Source organism: Epinephelus lanceolatus, chromosome 17 (assembly GCF_041903045.1).
Source record: "Epinephelus lanceolatus isolate andai-2023 chromosome 17, ASM4190304v1, whole genome shotgun sequence".
In the NCBI taxonomy this organism is placed as follows: domain Eukaryota; kingdom Metazoa; phylum Chordata; class Actinopteri; order Perciformes; family Serranidae; genus Epinephelus; species Epinephelus lanceolatus.
The window spans coordinates 38,365,111-38,392,178 of NC_135750.1; the positions used below are offsets into that span (position 1 = coordinate 38,365,111).

Here is a 27,068-nt window from a genome sequence, read left to right on the forward strand (position 1 = left end):
TTTTACACCACTGTTTTTTCCTCTTGGAGCATATGTCACATTATGGGGAGGAATGTTTTACCTTTGCTTCTCAGCCAAACTGCTCACTGATGACTTGTAACTAGCTAGCTACTCAGGGTAACTTTTGCCGTGTAGCATGCAGTGTATCTCAATTCCACACACATTACCCTTGATAGTGCGCTGGCAAGCAGCGATAGTCATCACTTGACACTGCTGTCACAATGAGCAAGAATTTTAAAGGATTCATTTAACTGTGTCTCTGTTGCTGTCGTGTTTCTACCATCTGACAGAACAGATATGCTCTCATTTGAATAAATATAACAATCCACACTGCAACATATCCTCGCACAAAGGTTCGTATGATACACTACCAAAATGGTCACGCAACAGTACGTATGACATCCTATGAAGTAGCGCTCTACAAACGAAGTTACGTTCTTAAAGTGACACTTACATTTCTGGAAATTTTACGCTTTTCTTTGTTTAGGTTAAAATGCTATTAAAAAGCTGATGGCACACTAAAATGTAAGTTAATTCCTCCAGAGATAAAAACTCAGAATTATACCATTCTCATATGGTTCTAAGAAAAATCCGACCAGGCCGAGCATCCTGTCTTCCCCACGGGGAGGCCTCCGACTGACATAACCGCTCGTGTAACTTCTGATGCAGCTTCATCCTGAGCTAAAAAGGGACGAGATGGTTGCAGAATTTCTGGTGGACGGGTATTTTTAGTTTGCCTCTAATGTAACATAGGCTATAATGTTATATATGACAGCACAGCATCCAGTTGCTAATGGCTAACGTTAGCCTACTGTAGCGTAGCCTCTGAAACATTAATGTTATCTTCCTTGTGCGTTTCCACTTACTAGTAACTAGGGATGTCCCGATCCAGCTTTTTCACTTCCGATCCGATACCGATATTACAGGCTTGAGTTTTGGCCGATACCGATACCGATCCGATCCAAGCGCATATTATACATATTCACTTATTTTGTTGTCAGTCATGTTAGAAAAGGTTTGATCAAGCGATATTACTCTAACAAGAACAACTACTTAATTGGGTTAGTTAGAATGATCCACAACAGTTGGTATGAGAAACTGACCTGTTTATTGTTAACAGGGTTAAATAAACAAACTTTAAACTTGAACATTAACATTAAATAAAAAATATATCTGGTTTGCTCTGGCTGCTTTGGCCCCTTAATAAATAGAAAATAAATCAACACAAGAAATCTTTAAAATGTCTAACATTGAAATTAAAATAGCAGCAAGACTCTACACACTTGTGCTTTGGCCCCCTAATAAATAGAAAAAAGATTAACACCACAAAACATTGTTGACATTTAACAAACAATGCAGCCTTTCCTTTTCAGTTATTTTAGTAGTGTCAGTGCCAGCCTGGTGCACAGGCACACAATATTGTACAACTGTTTAAACAAGCAATACTCCATCCATGGCTCCAATTTCACTAATTGTGTCCAAAACAATGCCATCAGTGCTCTTTACTTAAACAGTAAGAGTGTAAACCAAATAAAAATATCACTCTCAAAAAACCAGAGCAGAAAACAAACAGTCAGTTAACTAAGTTGACGGCTACTCCTCCTACCCTTAGTGTGTATCTGCCTCTGCATGCTGGCCTGGTGGATTGGTAGTAAGTGCTGGAGCGGATCACTGGAATGGACTGCTTGAATCGTGGAGCGCTGGGCTGGTCTGAAAAACTGGATCGGACTCCGTGAACAACTGGATCAGAGTTCTTGGATTGGCATTTTTCCATGCAGTCCGTTCCAATGCACGTTTTTTGCTAATATCGGTGGCCGATACCAATCCGAATATCGGATCAGGACATCCCTACTAGTAACGTTAACACTGCTATCTAATGTTAGCCCTGTAACCTTATTCTAAAACGCATCAGTCATCACTGTCTCCGATTGACATTACCTTGCCAGCGCCTACGTCTATTATAGACGTAATGAGGACATAATGGAGGAGGGGAAGTAGGCCCTTTGAGGGAGGTGGAGTTGCAGGAGGAGGGGGATGGGACTTTGGAGGGAGGCTGGAGTTGTGGATGTTCAAATTTTTTCTAAGTGCTGTGTGAAATGCAAGAAAGGTAAGAGCAGCTTTAACGTAAAGTTATGTAATTGACGTTAAGTTAAGGAGGTTAGGTTTGGGGTGAAAAACAAGAGGAAACGGTGAGGACGTACCTCAAAATGACACAAGGTTCACACGGTTCTAAACATTGGTAACCTGGCAAGAAAAAAAATCCTGTGTTTTGTGATCCACCCACCACCCCGGCCTACCTCCTTAGTGGACCACTCAGGGCCACTTCCTCTTTACCCCTGTCATGGCATTGATCACATGATTGCAGCCTTCCAAAATACGTGGGTTATGCACAAATTACTGGCTCATGATTATGTAGGATACGAACAAAATTTGGTGCATTACTTTTCATAAGAAAACATACAAACAGTGGATGGGAACATCTTGCACATTGACTTCCAGAGTAGTTTGCAATACATAACTGGGACACAGTGGAGTTTTGTCAGAAGGATGAATGGGCTTGTGGGTGCTCCCTCTGTTAACCCAAGTAGAAGTAATACGTCAGTGTTTCCATGGTTCTGTTTAAACAGATCTATAATAACAAGCATAATAGCTAGAGCAGTTATTCTTTTAGCAGCAGAAAGCTAAGGCTTCTGTCTTCCCTGTCAATTATGACCCCACCTCACCTTACCTTATGTGCTGTGCAAATGTGGTATTTCACTGTAATTACACCAGTGTTTCCCCAAAATGGCCGCGGGAGATTGCTGTTTACATAATGCTGGTCTCTATAGATTAAAAACCATAATAGATAAAGCATTCTTTTTTCTTTTTTTTGCTGTAGAAAGCTAAGGCCTGTGTGTCCCCCATCATCATGTTGTTACTTTATGTTACCCTACCTTACATGCGGTGCAAACATAGACTTTCACTGTAATTATGCCAGCATTTCCCCTGGAATTTCCCTGTAATGGCCACAGGAGCTCACTGTTTGCATAATCCTGTATATATCGAACTAAAATAAACACCAAAGTAGCTAGAACATTCATTCTTTTTGTAGTAGAAAGCCAAGGCTTCCTTCTTCTGTCATCAAGTTGCACGCTGGTAATGACGTCACTGTGCTGCGCTACGTGTGGTGCAAAACTGAGCATTGGTGCCAGAGGAATGAATGATGAATACATCACAATGCCTTTGGACTCTGCTGATAACAATGAGCATATCTCAAAAACTAATGTACAGTACAGGCCAAAAGTTTGGACACACCTTCTCATTCAACGCGTTTTCTTTATTTTCATGACTATTTACATTGTAGATTCTCACTGAAGGCATCAAAACTATGAATGAACACATGTAGAGTTATGTACTTAACAAAAAAAGGTGAAGTAACTGAAAACATGTTTTATATTCTAGTTTCTTCAAAATAGCCACCCTTTGCTCTGATTACTGCTTTGCACACTCTTGGCATTCTCTCCATGAGCTTCAAGAGGTAGTCACCTGAAATGGTTTCCACTTCACAGGTGTGCCTTATCAGGGTTAATTAGTGGAATTTCTTGCTTTATCAATGGGGTTGGGACCATCAGTTGTGTTGTGCAGAAGTCAGGTTAATACACAGCCGACAGCCCTATTGGACAACTGTTAAAATTCATATTATGGCAAGAACCAATCAGCTAACTAAAGAAAAATGAGTGGCCATCATTACTTTAAGAAATGAAGGTCAGTCAGTCCGTAAAATTGCAAAAACTTTAAATGTGTCCCCAAGTGGAGTCGCAAAAACCATCAAGCGCTACAACGAAACTGGCACACATGAGGACCGACCCAGGAAAGGAAGACCAAGAGTCACCTCTGCTTCTGAGGATAAGTTCATCCGAGTCACCAGCCTCAGAAATCGCGAGTTAACAGCAGCTCAGATCAGAGACCAGATGAATGCCACACAGAGTTCTAGCAGCAGACCCATCTCTACAACAACTGTTAAGAGGAGACTGCGCCAATCAGGCCTTCATGGTCAAATAGCTGCTAGGAAACCACTGCTAAGGAGAGGCAACAAGCAGAAGAGATTTGTTTGGGCCAAGAAACACAAGGAATGGACATTAGACCAGTGGAAATCTGTGCTTTGGTCTGATGAGTCCAAATTTGAGATCTTTGGTTCCAACCGCCGTGTCTTTGTGAGACGCAGAAAAGGTGAACGGATGGATTCCACATGCCTGGTTCCCACTGTGAAGCATGGAGGAGGAGGTGTGATGGTGTGGGGGTGTTTTGCTGGTGACACTGTTGGGGATTTATTCAAAATTGAAGGCACACTGAACCAGCATGGCTACCACAGCATCCTGCAGCGACATGCCATCCCATCCGGTTTGCGTTTAGTTGCACGATCATTTATTTTTCAACAGGACAATGACCCCAAACACACCTCCAGGCTGTGTAAGGGCTATTTGACCAAGAAGGAGAGTGATGGAGTGCTGCGGCAGATGACCTGGCCTCCACAGTCACCGGACCTGAACCCAATCCAGATGGTTTGGGGTGAGCTGGACTGCAGAGTGAAGGCAAAGGGGCCAACAAGTGCTAAACACCTCTGGGAACTCCTTCAAGACTGTTGGAAAACCATTTCAGGTGACTACCTCTTGAAGCTCATGGAGAGAATGCCAAGAGTGTGCAAAGCAGTAATCAGAGCAAAGGGTGGCTATTTTGAAGAAACTAGAATATAAAACATGTTTTCAGTTATTTCACCTTTTTTTGTTAAGTACATAACTCCACATGTGTTCATTCATAGTTTTGATGCCTTCAGTGAGAATCTACAATGTAAATAGTCATGAAAATAAAGAAAACGCGTTGAATGAGAAGGTGTGTCCAAACTTTTGGCCTGTACTGTACATAGTTCAATTATCTTACAGAGTGTGAGGAAGTATTTTGTTTATGTTTCTACATTTAGAAATCTTTTCAATCCTCATGTTTTGTTTTTTTATTTTGTGAAATCTGATGAAAAAAATATGTCCGACTTCTGTAAAAAAAATGTAATGACACAATATCATACTTTTTTTAATTATTATGGTTTATTGACTTACATAACATTTTAGCTTAAGTTGTACAGATTTTAGGTATATGAAGCATTTAAAGATTCTCCAAGAAATCTCCGCACTGGCAGACAATTTCTGTTGCAGAGTTCAAAGCGTTCAACTGTGACTGGCTGGTTGTAAGGAGGTATGGATTTGCAATACACTCTCACTCCGACCTCTTCACATATCAATGTTTGGTCATGGACTTTCCACGCCAAGACATGTAGTGCACTGTACCTTGGTGTTGACATTCTCACACAGTGTTACATGCACTGTCTGTTTTCAAAATACACACACTACAAAATATACACACTATGTTGATACAACACCGCAAATTGACGTTTTTTTCCCTTCAACAACAAACGCATGTGGTTACATTTAGGCAACAAAAGCACATGGTTGGGTTTTGGAAAAAGAACAGGGTTTGGCTTTACATTCATACAGGGAGTGAATATCCACCATCTTGCTCGCCACCCTACACTCCTCCCCCTTTACACCCGCTCTCCTGTCACAGTAATAGTGTCTTCATATCTCCTCTGGTATATGTATCGAAGGAACTCAAGCTCCACACCAGTGCTCCAGGAGTTTGTCGTAGGTGTAGGCCTCTATGATACTAAATAAATGCAATGAATACTTTTTTGTACTCAAAGTACTCATGTAAAAGTGCTCATGTTACACACAGTGAAAGTAAGAAAAAATAAGAAAAAAATGAGAAAAATGAGAAAAGTAGCAGGAGAGCTGCTGCAATAGACTGCCAGTGTCTCTGTGCCATCTTACCATATAAATCTCTCTAAAAATCACACCGACCCCTTTTTTCATTTTTGATTGTTAGTTCCAACATTTTCTAAGCAGATGTCACATGATAGCACAGAAAAATACTATTTTATTCGGATTACAGCATAAAATGGATTTGGAACTTATTTTTCCACCACAGATCTGGTTCTATACCAATGACATCTTTGAGAATGCGGGTATCCCAGCAGCAGAGATCCAGTATACCACAGCAGGGACTGGAATTATAGAGATCATCGCTGGACTCATTGGGGTAATGTTGCAGCTGTATTTCTATTTTTGGTATTGTGTCTAGAAGGTTATTTTAGTAATTGATTTACATAAAATGATTAAATGGATATCAATCTCATGTCTGTGTGTAACAGAGCTGGATTCAGAATGTGGTAAGCTTAGCTTAGCATAAAGACTGGAAGCAGGTGGAAACAGCTAGCCTGGCTTGATCCCTAGTTCACATCCAAAGCTCTCTGATGAATGATTTCTCATTTTTTTAATACATTGAAAAAAACAACAATGTTTTCCATGCAGTCCGTTGTGGACATACATTTTTTTTGTGACATCTTTTAAGTGGCGAATTTGTCAGAGCTGGAAAGTGTGATTGTCCACAACTCCATCGTCACGGCCCTGTTGTCGCTTCCTCATCCAGTAAACGTATCCCCTGAATGAAACCTTTGAGCTTGGGGAAAAGGAAACAATCCTAAAACACCTCCCTACTCACCTGGTGCAACAAAAATCACCTGGAGCCAGGTCAGGTGAGTAGGGAGGTCTGGATGTGGAAGCATCAACAGGGCTGTGACGATGGAGCTGTGGAAATGTATTTTGTCACAAAAACAACCCCTTAATGTTTGTTATGATTTCCCAAAACTTAGTTAACATTTCTCACCTGTGTGTTGGATGTATGGGCTCCAGCAGATTGACCCGACCGACCGGACGCCATCATCGCAAGCAAAACAGACAGTACGCTGCGTTCACAGTGCTATGTGGAAATCGGACATATCAGCACTTAAAATGTGGCTGTTGAACTGCAAAATCTGGCATAATTTATCGCTCTTATACAGCAATTGGTGCTCAGTACTGTCTAAAACAGATTTCTAAATGGAAGTTTGTCACTGGCATCAATTTTAACACTGCCAGTCACATGAATATGGTGTATAGTGTTAAGTGTTAGTCAGAAGGCACTGTCACTCATGATTCCACACTCCTCTCAGTTGAAGCCACACCCCCATGCCACATCAGGGTCAAAAGTCTGAAACTCAAAAAACAGACTTGAAACTGAAAAAAAAAAAATATCTCGATTTGAAAGTGAAAAAATACAATTTGAAACTGTAAAAAATAAGATCTGAATCTGAAAAGCAATGTACTGCTGTAGAGGGGTCAGCAACAAAACATATTTTAGCCATCTAAAAAAGTCCCGCCTAAAAAAATCAATACCAGTTTAAGGTTACGCTCTATTGAGAGTACTTTCACTGCTTTAATCAAATCAAATCAAATCAAACTTTATTTATATAGCACTTTTCATACATTAAAAATGCAACTCAAGATAAAAACAATGAAAAATCGGCTCCTCCCACCCCCCCACATATAACACACACACGCACACACGCACGCATGCACACATTCACACACACACACACACATACACACACACACACACACACACACCCACACACACACTGCTCTCTAACTATCAGTATAGTAACATGGTAGGGCACTGAGGCACCAGGTGAATTACAGTAAAAACCACCTATGGGGAGCCATCCACACTGAGAGGCGTCACAGCTGACGGCCACAGGGAGTGCCGCCACAGAGACCACCCCAACCTAGATAGGGACTGAGGGATCTCCAGGATGACGTCCCCGCGGGCAGACCGGACACACCTCCCAGTGTGGAGGCCCCCCATGAGGAAACACTGGAGCTAAAAACTAAAAGACAATAGGGTAGGATAAAAACAGGCATAAGATAGAATAATGATAAAATGCATAAAAATTTAAAGATTTAGAAAATTTAAAGATTTAAAAAAAATTAAAATAAAGAGTTAAAAATTAATAATAATAAAATGCACAAGGATTTAAAAGTAGATCATTAAGAACAAAGAACAAATAAATAAAATAGAAAATAAAATATAATAAAAGAACAGTAGAAGAAATCAGTTAAAAGCCAAATTAAAAATGTGAGTTGAGCCTCCTTTTAAAAACATCAACAGTCTCTGCAGTCCTGATGCTCTCTGGCAGGCTGTTCCATAAGTGTGGGCCATAATTGCTGAATGCAGCCTCCCCATGGGTTTTTATTTTAACTTTTGGAATGATTAAAAGGCCGGTGCCAGAGGACCTCAGGATCAGCGAGGGTTGATATGATAAAAGCAGGTCAGATAAATAAGATGGCCGAAGACCGTTACGACATTAAAAAACGAATAAAAGAACCTTAAAATCGATCCTGAAACACATGGGGAGCCAATGCAGTGATCTTAAAACCGGTGTAATGTGCGCCTGCCCTCTGGTTTTCATCAGCACAAGTGCAGCTGAGTTTTGAAGTAATTGTGCATTGGAGATTGTCTTTTTGGGAAGACCAGAGAGCAGGGCATTACAATAGTCTAAACGACAAGAGATGAAAGCATGCATCAGCACCTCTGTGTTAGCCTGAGAGAGAAACGGGCGGACTCTGGTGATATTCTTAAGATGATAAAAACCTATCTTTGTTACATTTTTTATGTGTAGAATAAAACTAAATTCAGAGTAAAAAATGACGCCCAGGTTCTTTACACGTTGTGAAGGTTTAAAATCTTGTAGTTTTGGTAAAAGTTTCTCTCTCTTTCCTTCAGGACCAATAACTAAGACCTCTGTTTTGTCCTGGTTGAGCTGTAGGAAATTCACTGCCATCCATGACTTGATATCTAAAATACAGTTTAAAAGGGTATCAGTTGGCTTTGTGTCATCAGGAGACACAGCGATGTACAGCTGTGTATCATCTGCGTAACTGTGGAAGCTAGATACCGTGCCTCCTGATGACGTCCCCAAGGGGAAGCATATATAAATTAAAAGGAATTGGACCTAAAATTGACCCTTGGGGCACCCCACACCTAATTTCATGTGTTCTGGAGGGACATGTATCCATACTTACAAAGAAACATTGATCTGTGAGATAAGAGCTGAACCAGTTAAAAACAGTACCAGAGAGGCCGACCAGGTTTCTGAGTCTGCTGAATAAAATGTGGTGATCTACTGTATCAAAAGCAGCACTTAGATCCAGTAGTACCAAGACTGTGAGTTTTTGTGAATCTGCATTATACCTGATGTCATTTAAAATCTTTAAAAGGGCTGTCTCGGTACTGTGGTTCATCCTAAAACCAGATTGATATTTCTCTAAAATATTGTTTCTATTTAAAAAGTCATTTACTTGCTTAAAAACCAGTTTTTCTAAAATCTTACTTAAAAACGGTAAGTTGGATACAGGTCGGTAAGTATTAAGAGTGTTTGGATCTAAATTACTCTTCTTCAGAAGGGGCTTCACCACTGCCATTTTAAAGGAAGTGGGGAAGACACCCATCTGAATCGAGCAATTTACTATATTTAAAATCTGTTCCTCAAAGAATCCATAAAATGTTTTTAAAAATGATGTGGGAATCAGATCTAAAAGGCAAGGTGTTGGGTTTACCTGGGAGAAAACTCGACCAAGTGTCCTTGCATCAACCAGGGCAAAACTCTCCAGTGTTTCCTTGGATACAAGCCACTGTTCAGGTGTGTTAAGAATTACATTGTGTTGAGATAAAAGACTGGATCTGATATCATCGATTTTACTTCTGAAGTGGTCTGCAAAGTCCTCGCAGAGGGCGTCTGTTGGCATCTTGGATGATTTATTAAAATCAGTGTTGGTTAAAAGATCTATGGTGGAGAAAAGACATTTAGGGTTGTTTTTATTATCTGTGATAAATTTTGAATGTGGGATATTCGTGCCTGTTTGACTGTATTATTGTAGATTTTGAATTGTTCGCGTAATATTTCATAATGAACTGTCAGTTTACCTTAATGTCAGACAGTGATTTTCAACTGGAAAATGAAACCATTCTGTCGTTCTCTTCAAAGCCAGACTACATTGAGAAAAACAGTGATTTAACATTGCTGAACACAGGAGCTGCCTACCTGCTTCCCTGGTGCAACGCATTGACGCCTCTATTCCTCAGTATAGTGGGATAGTAACTGTACATTTATGTGTAAACATAGAAAAACTCCCATTAGCAATGTGAGAACCAGCATTATTTTGGTCACGTCCAGCATTGCATGAAATGTTGCCTTATTTCTGATGCCTCACAGTGCACACTGACATCACAATCTTTACCCTGGACAGTTTCACATTAAGGTCCATTTTCACTCCCCTGAAATACAGTTTGTTTGTGGACAAAAGGCCAAACACAAATTGAAAAAGCTACATATTCAAAAATGTCTGTGGACTAGGCCTAAAACCACAAACTGCAATTATTACTGTCTGTTTGTCAATCAAAAAAGATGTAATATGTTTATCAGAGAACTGTAGAGCTGTTGGTAGGTGTATTGCTGACAGTCAGAGTAGTTGTTCCCACCTGCTTCTTTATGCTAAGCTAGGCTCACCACATCGTGACTCCAGCTCTGTCCTTAAAACACACACTTGAGACTGATTCTATCTTAACATCTGACTCTCAGAAAGAAAGTAAACAAGTGTGTTTCCAAAATATTGAGTTATTCAGATACATTAAGGCTCACTGATGGTGTTGCATCTGTAGTATGTATTAATTTAACAGTGTCTGACAAGATCTCTGTGTCTCCTCCTGTAGTGTTTCTCCATAGAGAAGCTGGGCAGGAGGCCTCTCATGATTGGGGGTTTTTCCGTGATGGGCATCTGCAGTGCGGGAATCACAGTAGCCCTCATTTTACAGGTGGGTGTGTGTGTTTATGTGTGCGTTTCCCTAAATTCTTGAGACCTAAACCTTTTCCAGTACAGGGAGATGAGGATGAAAGGCAAAAGAGACAGTAAGCAAGCTCACATTTCAGCCACTGCTATGTGCCCTTTAGTATCAGCTGAGCTGCTCAGTCAGCCACAGCAGGAATGTAGTTATTTTCTCTGTATGCATTTAAGGAAACATAAAAATGAATCTCAGAAAATGACATACAGTATGGTTATTTCCATTGATTACAATCCCAGTCAGCCTGAGATCCACAGGTGCATTGTGCAGCCCTTACAGCTGTATGTGAGGACTTATATTAGCTATTGTCTCCTACATAAGAAATAAAAGGAGAGTGTTGTATATTAAAAATAAATGTTATAAATTTCCCTGTTTGTTGTTTTCTCTATTGCTCAGTTCAATAGCTTGGTATGCTTAAGCAACTACAGGACTATAGGACAGGACTGACAAATGTTAGCTTGTTCGGTCTAGTGAAACTTGAGGGGTTTAAAAGGTTTGGTGTAAAAGATTTAGGGAGATTTAGTAGCATCTAGTGGTGAGGATTGCAGATTGCAACCAGCTGAAACTTCTCCTGGTTAGAATTCCCTCAGTGTTCATTTTTCAGGAGGTGTTTACCATATGCCAAATTATCCACAGAGGTCTGTTCCTCTCCAAAACAAAAGAACCAGGGGATTTAAACCAGTAAAAACACTGAATAAAGTAGTTTCACATTACAAATCAGTGTTTCTCCAATGCTGTTTGGCATGTCAGAGACGGGCCACTGTCCCACCACCAATGTGTGCTCACCTTGCATTTTCTTATAACCTAGTGTTTGCTCACCTTATTCCTGATCCTGACATTCAGGAGGTTTTAACCATGAGCCAAATGACCACAAAGGTCCTTTTCTCTCCAAAACAAACACCCAATGATTTATACTTGTAAAACTACAGAATAAAGCAGTTTCACGTCAGAAATGAGTGTTTATCTGATGCCGTTTGGAATGTCAGAGATGGCCCGTTAGCCTATCACCTGCTAGACTATGCTTACCTTTTTTCTAGTACTTAAGATATAGATGTTCAAGAGGTCTCTTCCTCGAAAGCAGTTTCACATTTAAATTCTGTTTTTTTCCAACATTGCTCATCATGGAGGGGCTGCTAATTACAGTGGCTGGCACAAAGATGTCCCAATCTAGAGTCAGTGTTTGGTTTGTCTATTCTGGGCAACTGTAGAAACATGGCAGTGCAACATGGTGATCTCCGTAGATGAGGACCTGCTCCTTATATAGATATATATGGCTCATTCTGAGTAAAGGAAAACACACAATTCTTATTCTTTTCTTATTTCTTATTTCAGGTGATTATACACTAAAAAAACATACTAATTATATTATATTATATTATACACAGCTCAAAAAATGAAGGGAACACATCACCCATCCCAGATCTCGATGAATGAAATATTCCAGATGAAAATCTTTATTGATTACATAGTGTAATTCATTGAGAACAAAATAATGTCAGAACAATCCATGGAAACCAAAATCATTAACTCATTTAGGACTGGATTCAGAATCATTCCCAAAATCAAAGTGGAAAAATCAGATCACAGGCTGATCCAACTTCTGTGAATTTCCTCAGGACAACTCATAATGTGGCTCAGTAGTGTGTATGGCCTCCAAGTGCCTGTATACATTCCCTACAACATCTGGGCATGCTCCTGATGAGACGACGGATGGTTTCCTAGGGGATCTCCTCCCAGACCTGGATCAGGGTGTCCGTCAGCTCCTGGACAGTCTGTGGTGTGATGTGGCGGCGGTGGATGCTATGATCCATGATGTCCCAAAGGTGCTCGATTGAATTCAGGTCTGGGGAACAGTCAGGTCAGTCAATAGCATCAATCCAGGAACTGCTGACACACTCCAGCCACATGAAGCCAGGCATTGTCATGCATCAGAAGGAACCCAGGGCCCACGGCACCAGCATATGGTCTGACAATGGGTCTGAGGATCTCATCCTGGTACCTAACAGCAATCAGGGTACCTCTGGCTAGCACATGGAGGTCTGTGCAGCCCTCCAAGAATATGCATCCCCAGACCATCTGTGACACATCACCAAACCGGTCATGCTGGAGGATGTTGCAGGCAGCAGAACATTCTCCACGGCGTCTCCAGACTCTGCCACATCTGTCACATGTGCTCAGTGAGAACATGCTCTCATCTGTGAAGAGAACAGGGCAGTAGCGAATTTTGGCGTTCTCTTGCAAATGTCAATCGGGCTGCACGGTGCCGGGGTGTGAGCACAGGCCCCACTTGTGGACGTCGGGCCCTCATGCCACCCTCATGGAGCCTGTTTCTGACAGTTTGGGCAGAAACATGCACACGAGTGGCCTGCTGGAGGTCATTTTGGAGGGCTCTGGCAGTGCTCCTCCTGTTCCTCCTTGCACAAAGAAGCAGATAGCGGTCCTGCTGCTGGGTTGTTGCCCTCCTTCAGCCCCCTCCACCTCTCCTGGTGTACTGGCCTGTTTCCTGGTATCTCCTCCATGCTCTTGACACTGTGCTGGGAGACACAGCAAACCTTCTGGCCACTGCACGTATGGATGTGCCATCCTGGAGTGGTTGCACTACCCGAGCAACTTCTGTGGCCTGCAGATACCGCCTCATGATACCACTAGTGCTGAGGGCACTGGAAAAATGCAAAACTAGCCAAGAAACAACCAGAAAGGGTGCAGAGAGGGAAATGGTCTGTGGCCACTACCTGCAAAACCATTCCTAAATAGGAGTTGTCTTGGTAATTTTATTTAACCTTTATTTTACCAGGCAGATTTGCTTGAGATCAAATGATCTCTTTTATGAGCAAGGCCTGGCCAAAATGGCAGCATTAGAGAACAAAACATAATAAGACACACATAAAGAAAAAGCACAGACATGAGAAAAAGAGAGAAAGGCCCAGAGTCCTATGGAGGGGTTATGCCCGACAAATACAGTCCAGTGGGGGAAGGGGGAGGAGGAGGAGAGGGCTGGATGGGGCAGAGGAGGTGGTAACAGGGGATCCTGAGGAGGAAAAGTTCATGTTAAACAAAAACTGAAAAAACAGTGCACCACGATACACACTAAACGAACACTTGTGTGATGATAATAAAATAGTATATATATTATGTATAATAATATATTTTGTGTGTGGGTACCCCATTTTTTCCTTCATTGTATGCTCTTGCACTTGGCCTAAAAATTAAAACAAGTATCTCTCTGCATGTAATCCTCATTGATCTATTTAATCTTCACAACCAAAACAGACTGTTTGCATCTGTTAACATAGTGCTGTTTTGCATCTGAACACATTAGACAACATACACACCTCCAGGCAATGTAGAGAGCCCAACGCCTGAAACCCATGCAGACATGAGAACAAACACAGCCCATGCAGACATGAAAACAAACACAGCCCATGCAGACATGAGACCAAACAGCCCATGCAGACATGAGAACAAACAGCCCATGCAGAAAGGCCCCATCTCTTCTTCTTTCAGTCACTTTCCTGTCCTCTCTTCCTCACTTTCTCCAAGTTACTTTCTAGTAGGGGACAAGTGGAAGTGAGGGAGGAGAGGAGGGAAGCAGAGGGAAAGACAAATGAACACATCCCAGATGTTTAACAGGGGAATGAGTGTGGGGAGTAACAGCTGGGCCTGTTTCACTTTCAGTTGGCAGAGCACACTGTATTCCTGCTTTGCCCTGTGGAACAATGCTCTACATGAAGGGCCACGTAGCAGCAAGCTGAGGTGTGAAGCTGTGTTGGAAAGGGATGGAGTCAAGTTTCCAATTAGAGAAAAGAATTAAATGTGATCAGACTGACTTCTCCATGTTGTGCTGTTTCTTCTCCCTGCAGGCTCACCTATCATTCATGCGCTACGTCAGTGTCTGCTGTGTAGTTGGCATCATCGCTGGCTTCTGTATCGGTCCAGGCAAGTTGCTCTATGTTGCATGTTAAAGGACTATAATGATGTGGACTTAATTCAAGCTACGCAGACACATTTGATGGTGGAACCTCCCGTATTGTTTTGCACTACCAATATCCTTCCATGCGGTAAACAGGACACCATTAAACAGACCATATCATTAAGCTGTTCAGGGTATAGTTTTGCTGTCGTTATTCATATTACATTCTGTCAGCAGAGCGATGAACAGATAACTGCAAAGTAAAATAAACAGGAAAAACAGGAAGGAGAATTCCAGGCGTGCACGCCACTACTGTATATTTAATGGAAAAAGAGTTTAACACTTTATAAATACTTTACAAAGAGAAGCACAGAACACACTGCCAGCTACCTTCTAGTACCTTCATCATAATGGAAAGTGCAGATCATTTTCATTAGCTATTAATCTGTTGATTATTATGCATCCGTGCTAGTGAAGGGGTTAAAGGGTTTTTTTGGGGGAGTTTTTCCTTATCCACTGCGAGGATCCTAAGAACAGAGGGATGTCGTATGCTGTAAAGCCCTGTGAGGCAAATTGTGATTTATGATATTGGGCTTTATAAATAAATTGATTGATTGAGTGATTGATAGTTGTGGCCAAAGGCATTATGTTTTCGTGTTGTGCATCTGTCCATGTCATTCTCTTGGACACAATATCTCAGGAACATCTGAAATAAACTTCTTCTAATTTGGCGCAAACGTCCACTTGGATTCAAGAATTATGTTATTGGATTTTGGTGGTCAAAGGTCAAGGTCACTGTGACCTTGCATCCATCTCATTTTTGTGAATACAATATCTCAAAAACACTTTTAGAGAATTTCTTCAGATTTGGCACAAACATCCACTTGGTCTCAACAATAAACTGTTTAGAATTTTTGGGTGAAAGGTCAAGGTCAATATCACCTTGCGTCCATCTCATTTTAATGAACACAATATCTCAAGAGGGTCATGAGGGAATTTCCTCAAACTTTGTACAAATGTCCACATGGACTCAACAATGAACTTATTAGAATTTGGTAGTCAATGGTCAGGGTCAATGTGACCCCACAAAACATGTTTTTGGCCATAAGTCAACAATTACTGCCCTGATCATGACAAAATTGTACACAAATGTCTAATATTTTTCTGGCCATTAATCAATGTCATAACTCAGGAACATAAGGGAAGACGTGTGGTCAGATCAGTAGCTTAAGGTAGTTATGCCAGACCCTAGTGCACGCTATTATGCACATATCATCTTGTCACAATGTCAGAGACTTGACATTAAATAACATCAACATACATATTACCCAGCAATCATAATTGCATATCTGTATATAACAAAAATACAAAAAGAAAATAAGTTAATTTAATTTAACAAGTTTAATAGTTGATTTATAGTTGTAGAATATTTGATTTATAAGATAGTTGATTTGTATATGGGTTTGCCTTTTTCAAGAGCATATATAGCAGATGGCAGTATTTTTAATTACATCAGAATTCTTCTTCCAATACAGGCAGATTTTCAAGATGGCAATTAACAATAAGGGCCTATTCTCCACCCAACACATTGTTGGAGGGGCCACTCTCTCCAGGGCCCCCCACCTCACAGGCCCCAGGGCAACTGCATTACCTGGACTGTCTGTATTTATACCCCAATGTCAGATTCTGAATCTTAGGTGTCCATCTTGAAACTGTGCTGATTGTGTAGATCTTCTGTGCTGCCAGGGGAAGATATGTGTGAAACATCCATGTTTGCACAGACATGAATGTAAACTACAGGTGCAAGTTGACTGGTTCCCAGATGCATACAGCTGCAAGTGATGACTCTAGTTTTGTTTAATTGTTTTTTTCTTCAATACAGTCAATTATTTGGTCCATAAAACATTACAAATGTAACGAATTACAAACGAGGCCCTGGACACACCCATGCTTTGGTGTTCTTTACAGACCACAAGTAGCATGCATAACGTGAAAATTATGCTAACTGATGAAGAACAGATACATGCAGACCAGCATGTGGATTTTAGCTCCACAACATACAAAGACAAATTTCTATTTGAAAACATCCCTGGTTCTTAATTATTTCATGTGTGCTAAAGTGGTTTTTCAGCTGCCATCCCCTGCAGAGTGGATGAATCCTGTTGATATTTTAGGATATTATTGTTAAATACTGCACTGGCCACGTGTCAACATGATGACATCATGATGCCATTTATTTAGGAAGACAAAATGTGCAAGTTACAGCTGTAACGTGTTACATTTAAGGTGATTCTCCCCTACCTATGTTAAACACACATGTTGGATTGCAATGGTATACAGAATGTATATTATTATCAGTCAGAATGACCCTTAAGGGAATGAAAATGGAATGGTTATTTTTGGTTGAACATACATTTTATTACTATAATTGAAACCTGAAACCATTTTGTTAATAAAAGTATGTGTAAAAATCTCCCCTTTGAAAATAATAACAATAAAGGGGAGATTCTCTGTCAAGCTGCTTTTATTCCCCAAATATCATACATAAGCAAATGTATACGGTATGATAAACAGCAACTTTCATAACACGGTATACCTTAAAACTGGTATATCGCTGCAACCCTACACATGTTTTTCCTATTCAAGCTAGACCTCTCTTAAGTTCAGCTCAATTCCATTCAATTTTATTTGTAAAGCTAACTAAAATAGCAATGAGCAGGAATTCAACTACAGATTCTATTATATGATGGACCACCGCAAAACAAAGTTTAAGTGAGTCATTCTCCACACAGGCAAATGATCTCTTTGGACTTAAAATATGGAAGCACATGCAACAACACCACCAGATATCAGCTCAGCTGCTACAGATAAACTTTTTTTTGGTTAATATCAATGCAAATGAATAAACTGTACATGAATACAACATCACCTAAAGACTGCAGAACCATAAATGCCAATAATACCAGCATCATCGCAAAGTGAATCTCAGCAGCACCAACACAGCAGCAAAGCTGAACTGAGAAATAGCGAACAACAATGCAGCTACAGTATAACTAACCTATTGCCATTAATAAGCAAACAGAACCTGTAGTGAGCCAACAGCTGATCCACAGTTGAGTACACCAGTTGACCTTGAGTCTCAGAAAGTGAACAGCAGGCAGAAGAGGTAATGCACTGTAATTATTTACTCCCTAAATAAGTAATCCAAAAGTGTAAGGTGAACTGGGCCAGTAAAGGGGATTGCAATTAGTGTATCAACAAAGCTTCCAGTGATTCTGCATAACTATAATTGGATGTTACTTGCCACACAGCTTTGAATGAGCATACCATTGTGAAGTATATTGCAAACAACTGATTCCAATTAGCCAATACATGCAAAACCTCAGTGCTCTGCCTGAACTAAAAATGCAAGAAGCTGGAACTTTTTTTTTTTTTTAATTTCTTAAAAAAAAAAAAAAAAAATCCTGCCAGTTCAGTAATCGGCAAATCATTTTAGCTCCTAGTGTGAACTGTCCACAGTGTGTGTTGTGGATGATCCAACATTATCAGGACACTGTCTGATACTGGAATATTTGCAATCATTCCAATTATTCACTACAATGAATTTAGGTGGACACAGATGTCAAATAAAACCAACACTATCTGGCTGGAGAGATACGACTACAGAGAAGTGAAGACGTGTATGTTTGGAATTTCAATCAGATGTGATTGCAGCGGAGAAGGGCTGATTTTGCTCTTTTTTTCTTAAGTACAACACATTTTAAAAATGAAGGTTACTTTATTCTGTACTCTCTGTGTGTCACTTCTGCAATTTCCAGATGATAAACAAAACCTCTGAAATGATTAATATGCAGAAGTTCAGGTTCCTTTGTGTTATTGGATGGCTCCCTCTGGAGGTCATACACTAAAACATCCTAAGAGTTCTGTATTTTCAAGAAAGATAGAGTCCCAGAGCTCAATCTAATTAATTTTCATATTGATGATATGGCTTGTCAAATCTGTAAATTGATACTTTATCAATAGTATTTGCAAGTGTTGATAGCCACCGGAATCACATACTGTACATGCTGTTCACTTACAATGAGTGATAAATATTGTTTTTCTTCATGCAGTTATGCATTCTAACTATCCATGTTCTATGGCTTCCTAATGGATAATATAATGCATAATGCAGTTTTAATGATATAATAATTAAATATTAGTATTGTGTATTGTTTGATATATGACTCTTGCATACACACGCTGGCCTGGCCCTTATCTCATCATCCGTTCTCTAATTAGCCTTTCATAACCCTTATTGGTGTGAAAGATGATGCATTAGCATCAATAATATTTATAGAACTGTTGCTTGCGTAACAGAGGAGACTAATCTGCGCTTCCTTTTTATAAAAATGCACAAGGTACTTGATTTGTGAAAACAAAATGCTGCTTTAACTCTAAAGAATGGAAACCTGAAAGGAAATATGTGCAAAAAATATGTTAAATCTTACAAGATCTGGAGTGACGTCAGATTATTAGATATTTAAGCAATATCACATGGGAGGGAGTGCCGTTGTACTGAAGATCAGCATGGCTGATTCGGTAGTAGGCACGAGGCTGCAGGCCGAGTGCTGAAGATAATCATAATTGTGCTGATATTCAGTGCGACAGCATGACCTCAAGTGTAACATTGCTTTTATACAACAGTTCCACAAGTGGCATTTATCAGCAATAAAAAGCAGCAACAGGTTATGATTTGTTTGTTTATTTAATGATTTATTTGGCCCCGCCAACACAAATAGTTCGGCAACTGGACTGAGACTGGACTGTTGCCAAGCAAAACATAATCATCCCTGCACACTTGCTTGCATCTTTGTGAAAAGTAGGTCTACACTTTACCACAGACCAGCTACTTTGTATCATGTAGGCTACATCTGTACGTTTCCATTTATTTTGTGACCAGTGAAATACATCTGTTAACAGATGACACCCTTCCTCCTTTTCTGATCATACATTATTTAACTGAAATGTTATTTGTGGTAATATGTTTCATTTTGTGGTAAAAGTTTGTTAAGACAGCACAATTTCAGCTAATTAACAATTAACATAATTAATGCCTCAGAACAGCTGTAAAGCAGACTGATTCATGCATAGTTAAGTCCCAGTTGCTGTTATAATGTATATCAGCACTCATGGAATGCTTCCCATCCAATCAAAATGCTACTCAATTAATGTCATCAAATTCTATGTGATTTGACCGGAGATACCTGCTCTGTTGTTGTGGAACATGAACATATAACTCATTATATAGAAATAAATTCAAACAAATTTTTAGTTCTCTCAGTTTGGGGTCAAATATTATAAATTCATTACAGAAAGCCGGCAGATCTACATGTACATTGTGATATTGTTTTGTTGTATGGTTTGTTTGTTTGTTGTTGTTGGTGAGTCTGGTGTGGAGGATTTATATCCTGGAGCCGAAAATTTTCATTAAATTTCATTCATTTCAGAACTGACTGGAAGTGCTGAGCTTGAAATATGTGGGCATAATGAAAGACACAATCACACCGCATTGTGGGATTTGTCAGATCAAGGGTTTTTGGAGCTTCACCCATAAAAGGAACTAAAAGTCATGACATCCCAGCCTCTGCTGCACACATTTTACCCTGCTTTTTAATCTGTGTCTCATGAGCAGTCTAATTGAGGTGCAGTACTAAATTACTAACATGCCCCTTTCAATGAGTTCACTTGGTAACTTTTTTTTTCATGTGCTGTAACTGTCACTTTGTTCACACAGCAATAAATGAGAAATCTATGAAAAACATTATACTCCTCTACCTGCTCTCTTGCCTTGTAGCATGTTTAATGGCCTTACTACATGTGAACAAAAACAACCAATCAGAGCCAAGGAGTGTCTAACACAGCTGTCAATCGTGTTATTCACTGCTCATGAACTGTGGTCAAACTGTCAAACTAGGCAGTGCTGATCAAATATGGATCAAGATTCTGTTACTGCATTGCATATTTCTCTCCTCAAACATATTTTAGTGACTGTTTGATTGTAAAATGAGAAAGTTTGTGACCCAGCCGCCATGTTGGGGACAGTTAAACAGAGTATCTAGCGCCGCCCACAGCTGGACCAACTTTCTCATTTTACAGCTTAACAGTACACAAAAATATGGTTCTGACAGTTTAACCACAGTGTCACAGAGTGACTGACATGATTGACAGCTGCTTTAGAGACTCCTTGGCTCTCATTGGTTGTTGCTGACCGTGCCGCTGTCTGATTCTGGCAAATGCCATTAGAGGCAATAGAAAGAGGAGGGACATGATTTTTCACAGACTATCTTGGTGCTTCTCAAAGTCGAGAAAGGATCCTTATTTGGCTAAAGTTCAAGGGTGCTATATCATGGAATCCTGCCAAAAGGACCGAGTTCTCTATTTTCAAGGTCCCTTCCTTGGAAGGACAGGTCCTTCCAAGGAAGCATCCTTGACCCTGTCTCATGCACTACTTTCAGAATATAGTGACATTTTCAGGAGATAGGATGCAAAGTTACTATCATAAAAGTTACCACCTGTATCTTCAACAGCAGTGTTTGATTTGTATTGATGTTTTTATATCTTGTGCTTTTATCTGTTCCAGCGGGGGTTCCTTTCCTGATCACAGCAGAGCTGTTTAAACAGTCCCACCGCCCGGCGGCCTACATTGTTGGAGGATCACTCAACTGGCTGTCTAACTTCACTGTTGGCTTCGTCTTCCCCTTCTTACAGGTGAAAGCTATACAATGTGCTGCCCTGCATAAGCTTTTCTCTTTTCTAAATGTTAAAACCATTACGAGTGCTCTGGCTTATCAATAACCAAAATTGAATTAATATGTTTTTAATGGTGTGTGTTGTATTATGTCTATTGTATGTACCTCTGCTGTACTTGGGAGGAGCTGAAGGGAAATTTATTCTGAGGTGGACAATAAATTCACTCTAATCTAGTCTAATGTAATCTGAACTGGTTAATCTCATCACTGACTCCCGCCTTGGTCTGGTTCACACAGCTCCCAGTAGAAACTGCTTGTTGTTTCTTTTGAACAGTGACTTTCATTGAATGATCACAGAGCAACTTAAAAGATCAAACAAACAGCAAGTTTTATTTTTCATGCGTCCCATTTGTAGGGTTGACACCTGGGCTCATGCAGGGCAGACTATGCTGTAGTCACGTAGCTAGTTTGTAATTTAGTCATGAATAACAGAGTATCTTGTTGTTCTTTGGTCTAAGAATTTCTGCCCTGTCATTTACTGACAGAACTTTTCGAATCTCGTCATCTCTCCAGTTAGACATTTTCGTTGCCATCTTCCTGTACATGGCCCTTCTTCTTCACATTCAAACGTTTGTTTTCTTGCGGCCCTCGTGATATAAACATCATCAACATGCCCACTCGCTTGCTGTGAATTCTCTAGACAGTGCTGTATTCACACATGAGTTCAATCAGACATTACACAGACTCTTCACTTGAGAGCTGACAGGATAAAGTTTGTTCATTGTTTGAAACAACTGATTCAGAAATTTACGTTTTTCACATGCAGCTCCTCCAGATTATGTCTAGATTATTTCAGGTTTGCACTGCATGTGTGAAAAGAGTTTTCCAATTGTTGCATTGCGAGTCCCACCAAGGTCTGTTGATTTTGCAGTCACAAAACTGCACAAAACAGTGTGCTGTGGGAATCAACTGCTCATAATCTGATTCTGAGGCACTGGCTTACTGTGCAGACAGACAAAACTAGGAGACATTCAAAAATGCTGTAAAGCTCCATGAGCTGCATTTGCTCCCTATCAGAGGCCCCGGCACTCACAAGGCACTAAGAGCCCTTTTCCACTGTAGGAAAAAGGATACTTGAAGTTAAATCAAATAACTGAATTAGAGTTATGACTGTCAATCAATCAATCAATTTTATTTATAAAGCCCAATATCACAAATCACAATTTGCCTCACAGGGCTTTACAGCATACGACATCCCTCTGTCCTTATGACCCTCACAGCGGATAAGGAAAAACTCCCCAAAAAAACCCCTTTAACGGGGAAAAAAAACGGTAGAAACCTCAGGAAGAGCAACTGAGGAGGGATCCCTCTTCCAGGACGGACAGACGTGCAATAGATGTCGTACAGAACAGATCAGCATAATAAATTAACAGTAATCCGCATGACACAATGAGACAGAGAGAGAGACAGAGAGAGAGATGCAGGTAATGACAGTAGGTTACAACAACATTATTGAAAGTAATAATATTATAGTTATAGTTCTGGCTACTGTGGTACAATATGTTGAAAGTATGTATTAATATCTGGCAGTATACATGTGTGACAATAGTCATATGTGTATAATAACAGTACAAGTATGACTAATGACTAATGATGGCAGCAGCAGCAGGAGGCATCTGGCAGGACCACGGCAGCAGCACAACCACACACGTCATGCTATCCAGGCACCGCTGCAATATGAGTTAATCTGAGAGACAGTGGAGCACAAAGGCTCCGGAGAAGAAGCCGAGTTAGTGACATCCAGAATGGCCGAGTTAGCAAGATGCAGTAATAGAATACGAGAGAGAGAGAGAGAGAAGGAGAGAAGGTGCCCGGTGTATTATGGGGGGGGGTCCTCCGGCAGACTAGGCCTAAGTCAGCCTAACTAGGGGCTGGTACAGGGCAAGCCTGAGCCAGCCCTAACTATAAGCTTTATCAAAGAGGAAAGTCTTAAGTCTAGTCTTAAATGTGGAGACGGTGTCTGCCTCCCGGACCGTAACAGGAAGATGATTCCACAGGAGAGGAGCCTGATAGCTGAAGGCTCTAGCTCCTGATCTACTTTTGGAGACTTTAGGGACCACGAGTAACCCTGCGTTCTCAGAGTGCAGTGTTCTGGTGGGGCCAAGAACAATAACTTCAGTTTTGTCTGAATTTAACATCAGGAAATTGGTGCTCATCCAAGTTTTTATGTCTTTAAGGCAGTTATGAAGTTTAGTTAATTGATTACTTTCTTCTGGCTTCATCGATAAATACAACTGTCTATCATCCGCATAACAATGGAAATTTATAGAGTGATTTCTAATGATGTTACCTAAAGGAAGCATATATAGAGTAAATAGGATTGGTCCGAGCACAGAACCTTGCGGAACTCCAAAACAAACTTTGGTACGTAAGGATGATTCATTATGAACGTCAACAAACTGAAAACGATCAGATAAATAAGATTTAAACCAGCTCAGTGCAGAACCTTTTAGGCCAATTAAGTGATCCAGTCTCTGCAGTAGAATTTGATGGTCAATTGTGTCAAACGCCACACTAAGATCTAATAAAACAAGTACAGAGACAAGTCCTTTGTCTGAAGCAATCAGAAGGTCATTTGTAATTTTAACTAGTGCTGTCTCAGTGCTATGATGCACTCTAAATTCTGACTGAAATTCCTCAAATAAATTATTATCATGGAGAAAATCACACAGCTGGTCTGCGACTACTTTTTCAAGAATCTTTGACATAAAGGGAAGATTAGATATTGGTCTATAGTTGGCTAACACCTCTGGATCCAGGGTGGGCTTTTTTAGTAGAGGTTTAATTACAGCTACCTTAAAAGACTGTGATACATAGCCTGTTAATAAGGATATATTGATCATATCTAATATATGAGTGTTAACTAAAGGAAAGACCTCCTTAAGTAGCCTGTGTGGCTTTCCCATTTTTTTATTGTTTTCTCACAAACCTTTATCTCATTAAGAGAGTGTTTTCCCTCTTCCTTTTTTGATTGAGGGAGAGAGAAAGCTGTAACATGCAACACAGACACCTGGCCATGAGCCAACCAGGGACTTTACAGTTATCTGATCTTTACTGCTAGGCTACCAGATGCCCCTCTTCTTCCTTTTGTTTTAATGAACTGGTTGTCTTGGCTGATACAGATGCAGTTGTGACATTGTGGCTACTTTTATGATTGTCCTTGTAGTGATGATGAGTCACTTCACCAATCCCAAATCAGCAAATTTGACCATTGTCACCAAGGCCAGCGGAGAACAGTGAAAACAAAAGCAGCACATGACAATGAATACATGTTTCTACCCTGCACTGGAAAAGGCTTGTAAGTGAGCCCAAAGTTACTGTCTTCCTGAGTCCCACATGGTCCCAAAATGATCAACAGCGCTGTATAGAGATCAGCTGGGGCTGGTTGCACCAACAAGGCTTACACCTGGTCTGAGGCTAAGTTGGTCATAATTTGGCATTCTAAGTCAGATCTCATAGTTACACCGGTTGCACCATCTAGGCTTTAGCCCTTTTCTCGCCAAGACTGTGCATAAATCTTACGCCTAGTCAGGAGCAGACGTAGTCAAAATCTCAACCATTTGGATAAGTCAGCAGCCTGAAACACAACATAGGAGCCACAAAGAAAACAGCAATCTACTAATCGCATTAGCTTCCTGCGAAAGTTTCCCTTTTATCCAGCTAACTTACAAACATGATCACGCGTCTTGTCCTTCACTTCGGCTAGTTGAACGAGCGACCAAACGTTCACCGGTGAAAAGTGCACTGCTAATGTTAGTTATCAAGCTAGATAGCTAGCTAATTAGCTGCAGCACACTAAGCAGCAGCACATAAACTTACTTGCAAATGTCACTTCGGTCTGTTAAGATGCTGATGTGGTCCTTTGTCTTGAATACTACTGCTAACAACACACTGTCTATGGGTTATAAGCTACTGCCAAGTTTTTGTTTATCTTTTCTCTCCTTTCATATTACCTGTGGCGCTCCACCTGCCAGCTGCTGTCAATCAAACAATGAGACATGCCTCTGCTGTACAGCTTTATAAATCTTTGTATCCTGATGAAATTTACTTTTCTTTTTCTCTGATCCTTCATAATTATGTCACAAAGGATTGGGGCCACACTAAAGACAAAAAAATTAGAGTCGTAAATCTACAAGAATAAAGTCGTAATATTACATGAATAAAGTAATAAATCTACGAAAATAAAGTTGTAATATTACAAGAATAAAGCTGTTATATTACAAGATTGAACTTGTAATTTTATGACAAATTAAGTCACAGATTAAGTCTGTGAAGTTGGGTAACATGGTATAAAAAGCGACAAAGTGTGTGTAAACAGTGTTGGGAGTGACAGTAATATATGTTTTAGCAGTACCAAAGTAATATAATGCGTTACTAACAAGATTTTAGGTGATATTATTACATTCACAATGTCACGTAACACATTACCACCTGAAAACTGTTTATTGTTTTCATTTTTCATTTATCCACACAAATCTACACCACTCCACTTCTGCCACCAGAAAAAAAATAACCCCTGAAGGTTGTTGTGTCATATACAGACTACATTATAGGAGGGTGTCGCTGGTGACGGCACATCTGGGTGATGCTGTACTGTGCCTTATCATGTTCAATGTGTTTCCATTGATATACCTACAACACATCCCGTTATGTTTTGCATCCTAAGGCTGCTGAAAGCATGTGTGTTAGTATGTTGGATGTGTTTCCATTAACATTCCCTACAGTGGTGGAGCAACACTGGCACAGGAACAGTCCTGTTCCTATGCGTAACTGTCTGTCCTGTGCTGCTGTAGCTGACCGGCAAACCAAACTGGCAGGTGGGTCCTCCAGCTCTGGTGTATTCATGTGTGCTCCACATAGTGATTTACTCACACACCAATTAATATAATTCGATTAAATTCAATTCAGTTTTATTTATAAAGCCCAATATCACAAATCACAATTTGCCTCAGAGGGCTTTACAGCATTTAACATCCCTCTGTCCATGGCCCCTCACAGTGGATGAGGAAAAACTCTCCAAAAAAAAAAAAAAAAAGAAATGACTTTACTATCGTAGATTTATGACTTAATTCTTGAAATCCAAGTGTTTTTTTTTCTTTAACATGGCTCTAATCCTCCTTCGGATACGTTGTCACAGATGATAAATGCTTAGCCACACATTAGCAAGACAGCGGAAGATTATCAAAAATGTATTTCAGCAGCACATGCGCTGCTTGGCAATTGCCATAGTTGCTGGATATTCAAATGAACTTCCATCGGTAAGAGTGTAGTTAAGACTAGGATTAAGTTTGTTTGGTGCAACCGACTTAAAGTCCATTCTAAAGACATTGCAGTTAGGACTAGGCTAAGTAAAGACCAGTTGGTGCAACCTACTCCTAGCCTGGCGTTGCCAGACCCAATTCGCAAAACCTGAATGGGTCTGGACACGGAGTGTACATTTCCTCTATACCCGAAGGGCGGTATCAACGACTGTCACTCAAAGTGCCCCTTCACGCAATTTGAAAGACGGAAAACCAATCAGAGTAAACGAAACGTGTGACGTAGGCTAGCAAAACGCCACTGTA

The 27,068-nt window shown here is 40.3% G+C and overlaps 1 protein-coding gene across 1 annotated transcript in view; it reads left to right on the forward strand.

Moving 5' to 3' along the window:
• slc2a15a (solute carrier family 2 member 15a) overlaps positions 1-27,068 on the forward strand; it is a 68,682-nt gene that overhangs the window by 38,944 nt on the left and 2,670 nt on the right. Inside the window, exons 8-11 of the mRNA XM_033612617.2 lie at positions 6,016-6,126; positions 10,675-10,776; positions 14,664-14,739; positions 21,336-21,463. Of these exons, the coding sequence (XP_033468508.1) occupies positions 6,016-6,126; positions 10,675-10,776; positions 14,664-14,739; positions 21,336-21,463 (417 nt within the window). The remainder of the gene's footprint in view (positions 1-6,015; positions 6,127-10,674; positions 10,777-14,663; positions 14,740-21,335; positions 21,464-27,068) is intronic.